Source organism: Glandiceps talaboti, chromosome 5, assembly GCF_964340395.1.
Source record: "Glandiceps talaboti chromosome 5, keGlaTala1.1, whole genome shotgun sequence".
Lineage (NCBI taxonomy): Eukaryota > Metazoa > Hemichordata > Enteropneusta > Spengelidae > Glandiceps > Glandiceps talaboti.
In genome coordinates, this window is record NC_135553.1 from 16,275,010 (window position 1) to 16,286,349 (window position 11,340).

General features: G+C 36.7%; 2 protein-coding genes across 2 annotated transcripts; both read left to right on the forward strand.

Annotated features, from left to right (window-relative positions):
• The first annotated feature begins 1,504 nt into the window (after positions 1-1,504).
• LOC144435410 (riboflavin transporter 2-like) lies at positions 1,505-3,470 on the forward strand. The gene is made up of 2 exons (XM_078124006.1): positions 1,505-2,809; positions 3,261-3,470. The coding sequence occupies exons 1-2, from the start codon at positions 1,505-1,507 to the stop codon at positions 3,468-3,470; spliced, it is 1,515 nt and encodes a 504-aa protein (XP_077980132.1).
• A 4,766-nt stretch (positions 3,471-8,236) lies between these two features.
• Positions 8,237-10,118, forward strand: LOC144435025 (riboflavin transporter 2-like). The gene is made up of 3 exons (XM_078123561.1): positions 8,237-9,124; positions 9,209-9,538; positions 9,909-10,118. The coding sequence occupies exons 1-3, from the start codon at positions 8,237-8,239 to the stop codon at positions 10,116-10,118; spliced, it is 1,428 nt and encodes a 475-aa protein (XP_077979687.1).
• The last annotated feature ends 1,222 nt before the right edge of the window (positions 10,119-11,340 follow it).

Below are 11,340 nucleotides of genomic sequence, written 5' to 3' on the forward strand. Positions count from 1 at the left end.
AGCACCATAGAGAACAGACTAGAAATACCTTTATAAATAAAACAACAGTTACTATAACCATAAGAGAACATCGCTGTTTAACTCTTTGTGTGTGTGTGTGTGTGTGTGTGTGTGTGTTTGTTTGTTTGTTTGTTTGTTTGTTTGTTTGTTTGTTTGTTTGTTTGTTTGTTTGTTTGTTTGTTTGTTTATTTATTTGTTTGTTTGTTTGTTTGTTTGTGTGTGTGTCTGTGTGTTTGTGGAATGTTAATGTAAGAGTGTATGTTGACTTGGTTTAAGTCCATGAATTTTTTGAATAACTTTTTTATCGATTCGTTGTGTTTTTATTTGAGCTTGGTGACCACAATATACAGAGTGGTGTTAGAACATAATTCATGTGATCGTGATATAGTTGTGTAAGCGCATAACTGTGCTGTGACATCCGTATATCACCCCCCCCCCCAACTAAACAATTAAAATATAAAGAAAACAAATAAATAATAGGTTACTTTATAAAGCCAAGATCCTGAACCAATTCTAGAGTGTAGGCTATAGTGTGGTTTATTGACTGGATCCGTGTGTCATGCGGAGCATTTATAAGCGGTTCAACTATGCAACAATGCAGCTGACACACCCCTTCAGCCTCAGGACAAGTCTTGCAAAGGACACGTCTCTTTCAGTTTCAGGACAAGTTGTGCAACTGACCGACACATCCCAGCCTCAGGACAAGTCCTGCAGCTGACACACCACTCTTCAGGACAAGTCCTGCAACTAACACAAACCTGAGTCTTTTTAGAGGTTCAATTTGACAGATTATGAGGGAAATTTGATACAGTAATAAGTATCTTAATTCACATGTAATTTTAGCACATTTTGATGGAAATATTTTGAAAAATACATTTCAGTGTGTTGATTCCATTATTTCACTGGAATCTTTGCAGCATATGAAAGGTTTTGACCACAGTAAACAAAATATTGAAAATTGTCATGGAGAAATGTCAAAATTGATACAGTACACTCACTTATGAATCCTTCTTATGGAAATAATATAAAAATGTGTACTTTTCGGGAACTGCAAAAATGTATTTCATAGTGTTAACTGTAATTATGGCCGTAATATGGTGGCCCTTAAGTAACATGACAAAACACACTCCCAATACTAACAAATATTTTAATTTTTGACAAAATAACTCACTATATTTACAACTAAAACTATCACCAATATGTACACACTCACTTAACTTTTTTTTTCATTTCATCATTTAAAAGATTTTATGTGAGGAACTTGGAACATAAGATAAAGTGGCCCTCACCCAAAGGCAATTCACGTTAGTTGTTGCTTTTATAACAACCTGTTTCCCCCTCTTTCCTCCTAAATTCTCACTCTCACGAGATATTGACAACTATACACGCTTGATTGATATCTTGTAGGCAGAAGACTCAATGATACAAGCTGCTCAGATGATAGTTACTAGCCGACATCAGGAAAAATAGGAACTATTGAGAGTCTCATCTAACCATCATCACTATGGAAACCCAAAACAGCAAATTATTCATCTCTGCTGTACATACATTGGTATGTTTATTCGGAATGGCGTCTTGGCTGAGTAATAGCGGGGTTATGTTACAATTGCCAATAATGGTGAACTATCTTCCAGAAGGCTGGGCCTTAGGCTCTTATATCACATTAATTAATCAATTAGCAAGCTTTGGAGTCATCGTTTTCTGCATACCTCAATGCTTTACGTCGAAAAGGTTCGAAATTGTTACTAATTATGTATTTTTTTCAGTGGAAATATTGGCATGTATTATGCTTGCATTGTTCTGGGATCGTACTTCAGGTACTACGGAAGGAGAAGAGCACAGCACTGCCTTGCTGATAATTTGTTTCTTTATGGCATTGGGAAATAAAACATCGAACCTGTCATTTTTAGCCTTTATGACACTGTTTCCAAATGTTTACATGGGATCATACTTTGTCGGTGATGCATTGAATAACTTTGTTCCGAGTGTCTTAGCTCTTCTACAAGGTGCTGGCGGTAATCCAGAATGTCGTAATATGACAATTGTTAGTAGTACTGTTATTGGAAATGTGTCGATCAATACAACATACCACGAAACTGAATATTACTATCCAACTCCAAGATACCCCGTTGAACTGTATTTCATTGTCATCGGTATTTTACTGTGTGTAAGTTTATTATCACATTCTATGTTGGCACATATGCCTATAATTGCCAAGATTCACCTCAGAGATGACGAAAACTCTAAGCCAAAGCATACAAAATCCATTCGTTGGAGTTCGTCTACCGAAATTACCACAGAAACATCAAACCTTTACGCATCCCAATCAAAGCCAAAACACTACGGTACAGACAACACTTTGTACAAAAACAAAGAAAAGACTGAGAATAAGGTAATGCAAAATGAAAATGCAGACCCAATTGATTCTAGCTTAGAAAATGAAGATGCACCTACTGAGGACCAACCATTGCTAAAGAAATCCCGAAGTGTATCACTGTGCAGACGAGATTGGATCTACCTACTAACTATGCACGGATGGTCATGTGCAATGACATATTCTGTTATGCCTTCGATTCAGGCTTATTCAACTCTGCCCTATGGAAATGCCACCTATCACTTTGCAGTGACATTGGGACTGGTGACGATGCCAACAGCAAGTTTATGTGTACATTGGTTGCCTGCCAAATCTAACGTCTCTATCGGTGTTTTCAGCACTCTGGCCACACTTGTTGCAAGCTATATCATCTACATAGGTCTGACAAGTCCAAACCCTCCATTATGTGGCAGTATGTGGGGACCAATTCTATCAGTAAGTATATATGTGATCTAATTTGCAGAGTCTTGGCTCTCTGGCCGGCCAGATATGCACTGGCTCTGTGAATGACACTAGTCAAGCCAGATAACAAAGCCTCTGAGCTAGGCCATGGCATTATAAACTATGTAACAAGTGTAAAACAGTGTACATGAAAATAAGTAGTGACATATGCTGTTGAGCGAAATTAAATTAAGTTGTGCCTCTAGCTTTAAGGTGACCCTGATGTTAATAGTTTACATACATGTACTGCATGTAGTACTTCTAAACACATACACACACACACACACACACACACACACACACACACACACACACATACACACACAGAGTACATCCTCATTTGCCAACAGGTTGCTATGAGAGATCTTTGCCACACATCCTGCCATGTGAGCAGCTCAAGTGTTACTGTATGTGCTCTCTTATATATTTACAATTTATTTTGCAGGTTACGTCATGGATTCTCTTCTATTTTCTATTCACTTACGTAAGGGTGTCCGTAGGTGTCCTTTTCAGAGAGGAGGGGCATACAGCTCTGCTTTGGTATGGTGGTGTATTAATAATTGCATCATTCCTTGGAGCGGTAGTAACTTTCCCTATGGTTAATGTCCTACATTTATTTCAATCAAACGACCCCTGTGAATTTACATGTTATTAGAAGGTACACTGGAGTGGGTACCACGTTGTCTATGATCTAAAATGATGGTTATATCTTAATGAATAACTTGATGTGGCCTCATTTTCTACAAGTGAATTCATTACAAGTTTTAGCAAAGAGAGCCAAAATAGCAAGTTATAAAAAGGTAGAAAAGACAAGATACCATCTTCCAATTGGACAAATCTGAATAAACCCAACAATAGGTACACACACACACACACACACACACACACACACACATTAAATATCACATGAAGCTGATGTACAGTTGTGAAGATGGTATTATAAACTTCAGTTTTGCCCAAAACATTATATGACATAGGCACTGATATCACCTTGGCATATAAGCAGGGATACAGATTGACACTGAAAGATGTGCATGTTATTAACATACTTACGTCGTGCTGCAGAATGAAGATATGGGTGAACATTCTGAATTACAGTAAAGTCCAAGGACATTATGATGAACAGATTGTTACAGTACACCTCCATAATGTTAGATATATAACATATAAAAGTACAATTTATTATAGAGGAACAATATATATACTCAGCCACCAACCGAACCAAACATTCACAACAAGTATTCATCATCACCCCGTGCAAACATTCCCAACATGTACTAATCCATCAACCAAACCAAACATTCACAACATCTACTATCAATAAATAACCAAAGAAAGAATTTCTTAATAAGTATATTAGATGAATTTTATATACTATTGACATCTTAATGACAACGAAAAGTTCATGCATTGTGTTGTTCCAAAGACAAAGTAAAATATAACTGTGGTAATTGAGGCTTTGGTTTATTAAGGTAGACACAAGCTATTAAAAGTATTGATGCAACATATTGATACAACATTGATAAGATATTGAATGGGTGTTGGTTTAAATATAGTCTCAATAGGGCAGCTGTCTGAAAGCTAGTTCCATCACAGACTCTCCCCCCTGGAGGGTCTATGGTTCCAAAGACTTGCAGTGTGCTGTTTTGGGACTTCCAATGTTTACACTATCTTGATCACAGTTTATATTCGCATAACAGAGCATACCAACTTGTGTAAACTACCACATCGAACAACAACTGTTTTAGTTTGTGCTTATCTTAGTAATCTGAAGCTTTGATTACCAGTGCTGTATCTGGTATTACTTACAAATTGATACTATAATGTTAATTGTTAATTTAGTTCCATTTGAGGTGATGAATCACTGCATTACATTCCTCAATATACACATGTAATCTTGCTGTTGTTTCTGTGAGAAACTTCAGGGATAGTTGTCAGGCAAGTGAAGGTAGTAATGCTTACAGGCAATACACATTAAAAAATAGTACTTTGCTACCATTGTAACTTTTTGCAAGATACACTCTTATTTTGGCAACTTAAAACCATAATTATAAAATTGAACATTCATTCCAATGATATTGAACTTCTTTCAGCATGTAATAAAAATATTACAGTTTCTAGTATGGGCACTTGTGCGTTCTAAACAGGTAATTTTCTTTCCCCATCCACCACACACACACATTCAGAAGAAGTCTGCTCATAAGGTTGGCCTTATTTCACGACTTCGACACTATGTACCAAAATCAATTCTGTTAATATTGTATAACTCATTAATCCTTCCCCACTTGAACTACTGCATCGAAATATGACTGCATCGAAATATGGGGCAACACATTCACAACCTTCTTGGAACCAATTCTTCTCCTACAAAAGAAAATCACGCGTCTGATGACCTTCTCTGACATCCGTGCCCACACTAGCCCCTTATTTAAAGACCTTGGTATTTTAGATGTCCATAAATTAAAATTTCAAACCTGCCTTCTTATCTTTGATATGCACAACAATCAGTTTGCCCATGACATACACCACTATTTCGATGTTGTTCCTCATGTGTACCCTACCCGGTTCGCCACGAATGACAATTTTTACATACCCAAAAATAAACTTAAACACGAAGCAAACATAATTTTAAATATGCAGCCACTTCTCATTGGAATTCTCTCCCGAGCAATATAAAAAATATTACCCACAGACGCACCTTCAAAAACACTTTAAAAGAACACCTTCTTGCTAAAAATTAATTCCCTTCAGTAACTTCTACACAACTTGTATATGTTTTTGACTATGACTGTTATTTTCATTAATTTCATTTCATGTGATTAGTTTACTTATATATATACACTATGTGAGTTTTTGTTTTGTTTTCTTCTTTGTACAGTTACGCATAAACATATTATATTAATTTTATAGTATCAGGGCCAGAGACTAGACTAGTTCTGCTTGAACTATTTCTATGGCCCTCACCAGGTACAGTTTTTCTTTTCTTTTCTTTTCTTTTTTCTCAGTTGTGTATCATTTTCCATTTGTGTCTGGTGAAAATAAATAATATGAATAAATAATATGAATATGAAAACATAAGGTACAAGTGCCCTCATAGGGTGCAGTAATTTGTCATTTGAGTAATATCCATGAAATTACACTTGCTAAGTCATAATACATGTACTGTATTGCACATACTAGTATATCACAAATACTGTTTGTTATCTACTAATAAACAGTGACAAAATTCACCTTTATTTATGTTTCTAGTTAGTCTGTCTAACAGTGTGATGACTGTTCTCATAATACAAATGCCACAAAGGCATATATTGCCAATCACATCAGTAGACAGGCTAGTCTCTAGTGATAATGACATCAGGGTATACAAAATGGTCAGAAAAAAATCCTAATGTAGTGTCATCACTCTGTTTTTGAGTGAAGCCTGGCTACATATAGATACAACTTCTACATTCCTAAATAAAAAATAGTAGATGCATGGTCACAACATCAACTTTAATAATGATGAGAAGAAACCAATAACACAGAGACCGTATGGAAAACAATGTAAAACATAACTACCTGAACTAGATACTCACATATGAAAAAAAATTAAAAATGAAATACAAAATCTACCTACCCCACCAGCCCCTATTCTAAAATTGAACGTTATCTGAATCACACAATTTGTTACGCCTAAGTTAATCTTTTCAGTGTTGCATGATGGGTGCATTATCTCTAATTTCCTTTTCACCTTGAGTGGTGTGTCGTCGTGGATCAATCTGTGTAGGTCAGCACAGGGTCCACGCCCCGGGTCCAAGATCTTGACAGGAAGAAGGCGAAGGAATTGGCGCAAACATGAGACCGGAAGTCTCTTGCCACCTCACATTTGGTAATATTAAGATTGAAGATTAATAGAAGCTAGCTGCTGCAGCATTGGTCAACTAAGTAGACAAGAGTCTCTAACGCTAGTGTTTGCTACACCCTAACATCGACTTACACAATTCTGAAATTATTCACTGAAGTGGTAAGTCCAAATGTTCGTTTACGTCTCAGTACTTAAGTGTGTCTACACATCTTGCACCGAATTCCTCGGAGCCATACAATTTCACAATAACCGACAATTCCGACTGAACTTGAAGTGGAGTTTAATAGTAAGTCTGGATTGAAACTACAAAAAGACAAAAAAAATGAACTTCTACAAATGTTAAAGGTACGTACGTACAGCCCTAGAACAGTTCCACACAGTGCGAGTCAAGTGACCTATTTATGGTCCATACATACAGTACGCTGAATACACTAACTGACCTGCAAGTTTGTAAAGATTACATTGTATATGACAACCAGTGGTAGCCCAGACCAATAATGCCCGATAGAACTTTGAAAAAAGATAGACGATCATTATCGATTATCAAGATAACATCAAGGCTACCTTCATAGATACGGTCCCGCCGGGAATGGGGTGACATATCACTGGTGCACTATGAATCTATGGTGTGTATATAAAAGTTATCAGTAGGGTAAACGTCTCAGGTTGTAATTTGTTAAAGAAACCAAGGTTAACTATTTGAATACATTGTCAATAGCCTTCACAATCAATCAATGAACTCTGTCGACTTTCTGTGATGGGATTGATGTGAGGTCATGACACACGGTCATATGTGTTAACTCAGCTGTCAATGGAGTGAACAAAAAAATCATTGCCCTATGCGGTGGGATTAGATAAAATCCCAACGTCATTGATGGTCGAATGGTAAGTGGGTAAATTCACAACCTTGTATTGGTGAAAATTGTCATTTATTGCTGAAATGGGGAGCTTTTGATAAACAAATAGCCAGGATATTAAGATTACTCATAACTTAATTGCCAACACCGAACTTTTAACAGTATCATAATGATTATGACCATAATACGGTGGCGAAACACACACTTCCAATACTAACAAATACTTTAATTTTCGACACAAAAACTTACTATATTTACAACTAAAAACATTACTAGAATGTACACACTCACTTACCTTTCTTTTAATTAAAAGCAATTCTAACCTAACAATCGATCTATAATTTAAAAAGTGTAAAATGAGAAACATAATAGAGTTGCTTTCTCCCAAATGCAATTTACGTCAGTTGTTATTATTATAACAACCTCTTTCTCCTCCCCTAGCCCTCCTCCCTAATTCTCTGTCACGAAATCTTGACAACTATGCACTCTTGATTGATATCTTGTAGACAGAAAACTCTCTCTCTCTCTCTCTCTCTCTCTCTCTCTCTCTCTCTCTCTCTCTCTCTCTCTCTCTCTCTCTCTCAAGATCTTGACAACTAAACGCTCCTGATTGATATCTTGTAGACAGAAGACTCCATGATTAACGCTGCTCAGACAATAGTTACTGACCGACTTCAGGCAAATAGGAAATATTGAAAATCTCATCAAGTCATCTTCACTATGGAAACCAAAAACAACAAATCATTCATCTCCGTTGTACATACATTGGTGTGTTTATTCGGAATGGCATCTTGGCTGAGTAATAGTGGGCTTATGTTACAATTGCCAATAATGGTGAACTATCTTCCAGAAGGCTGGGCCTTAGGCTCTTATACCACATTAATTAATCAATCAGCAAACATTGGAGTCATCGCTTTCTGCATAGCCCAATGTTTTACATCGAAAAGGTTTGAAATTCCTACCAATCAGGTAATACTTTCAGTAGAAATGTTGGCATGTATTATGCTTGCATTGTTCTGGGACCAGACTTCGGGTACTACGGAAGGAGAAGAACACAGCACTTCCTTGCTGATAATTTGTGTCTTTATGGCATTGGGAAATAGTACGTCGAGTCTGTCATTTTTAGCATTTATGACACTGTTTCCGAATGTTTATATGGGACCATTCTTTGTTGGTGATGGATTGAGTACCTTTGTTCCGAGTGTCTTAGCTCTTCTACAAGGTGCTGGCGGTAATCCAGAATGTCGTAATATTACAATTATCAATAGTACTGTTATTGCAAATGTGTCAATCAATACAACATACCACGAAAGTGAATATTACTATCCACCGCCACGATTCTCCGTTGAAGTGTATTTCGTCCTCATCGCCATTTTACTGTGTATAAGTTTAATATCACATTCTATGTTGGCACATATGCCTATAATTACCAAGATTCATCTCAGGGAGGACGAAAACTCTAAGCCAAAGCATACAAAATCCATTCGTTGGAGTTCGTCTACTGAAATTACCACAGAAACATCAAGTGTTTACTCATCTCAAACAAAGCCAAAACAATACGGTACAGACAAACGTTTGTACAAAGACAAAGAAAAGACTGAGAATAAAGTAATGCAAAATGAAAATGCAGACCCAATTGATTCTAGCTTCCGAAATGAATATGTACCAACTGAGGGCGAACCATTGCTAAAGAAATCCCGAAGTGTACTGCGCAGACGAGATTGGATCTACCTATTAACTATGCACGGATGGTCATGTGCAATGACAAATGCAGTTATGCCTTCGATTCAGGCTTATTCAACTCTACCCTACGGAAATGCCTCCTATCATTTTGCAGTGACATTGGGGCTGATGATGATGCCGACAGCAAGTTTATGTGTACATTGGTTGCCTGCCAAATCTAACGTCTCTATCGGTGTTCTCAGCACTATGGCCACACTTGTTGCAAGCTATATCTTCTACATAGGTCTGACAAGTCCATATCCTCCGTTATGTGGCAGTATGTGGGGACCAATTCTATCAGTAAGTATATATGTGGTCTAATTTGCAGAGTCTTGGCTCTCTGGTCTGACATACTGTCTCTGTGAATGACACTAGTCAAGCCAGATAGCAAAGTCTCTGAGCTAGGTCATGGGATTATAAACTATGTAACAAGTGTTAAACAGTGTACATGAAATTTGGCTTTAGCTTTAATGTGACCCTGATGTTAATAGTTTACATACATGTACTGCATGTAGTACTTTTAAGTACACACACACACACACACACACACACACAGTACATCCTTATTTGCCAACAGTTTGCTATGAGAGATCTTTGCCATACATCCTGTCATGTGAGCAGCTCAAGTGTTCCTGTATGCTCTCTTATATATTTACAATTTATTTTGCAGGTTACGTCATGGATTCTCTTCTATTTTCTATTCACTTACGTGAGGGTGTCCGTAGGAGTCCTTTTCAGAGAGGAGGGTCATACAGCTCTGCTTTGGTATGGTGGTGTAATAGTAATTGCGTCATTCCTTGGTGCTGTAGTAACTTTCCCTATGGTTAATGTCCTACATTTGTTTCAATCAAACGACCCCTGTGAATTTACATGTTATTAAAACGTACACTGGAGTGGGTAGCAGGTGTCTGTGATCTGAAATGATGGCTATATCTTTAATAAATTACTTAATTTGACCTCATTTTCTAAAAGTGAATTCATGTCAAGTTTCAGCAAAGAGAGCCAAAATAGCAAGTCATAAAAACGTAGAAAAGACAAGATACCATCTTCCAATTTGACAAATCTGAATAAACCCAACAGTAGGTGCAAACACACACATGCACACGCACATGCACGCCATACACACACATTAAATATCAAATGAAGCTGATGCACAGTTGCGAAGATGGTATTATAAACTTCAGTTTTGACCAAAACATTATATGACATAGGCACTGATATCATCTTGTCATATAAGCAGGGATACAGATTCACACTGAAAGATGTGTATGCCATTAACAAACTTAAGTTGTGCTGCAGCATGAAGATATGGGTGAATATTTCTGAATTACAGTAAAAGTCCAAGGACATTATGATGAACAGATTGTTACAGTATACCTCCATAATGTTAGATATATAACATGTAAAAGTACAATTTATTATAGAGTTACAATATATATACTTAGCCACCAACCGAACCAAACATTCACAACATGTATTCATCATCAACCAGTGCAAACATTCACACCAAGTACTAATCCATCAACCAAACTAAACATTCACAACATCAACTATCAATAAATAGCCAAAGAAAGAATTTCCTAATAAGTATATTAAATGAACTTTATATACTATTGACATCTTAATGATAACAAAAAGTTCATGCATTGTGTTGTTCCAAAGACAAAGTAAAATATAACTGTGGTAATTGAGGCTTTGGTTTATTAAGATAGACACAAGCTATTAAAAGTATTGTTGCAACATATTGATACAACATTGATAAGATATTGAATGGGTGTTGGTTTAAATATAATCTCAATAGGGCAGCTGTCTGAAAGCTAGTTCCATCACAGACTCTCCCCCCTGGAGGGTCTATGGTTCCACAGACTTGCAGTGTGCTGTTTTGGGACTTCCAATGTTTACACTATCTTGATCACAGTTTATATTCGCATAACAGAGCATACCAACTTGTGTAAACTACCACATCGAACAACAACTGTTTTAGTTTGTGCTTATCTTAGTAATCTGAAACTTTGATTACCAGTGCTGTATCTGGTATTACTTACAAATTGATACTGTAATGTTAATTGTTAATTTAGTTCCATTTGAGGTGATGAATCACT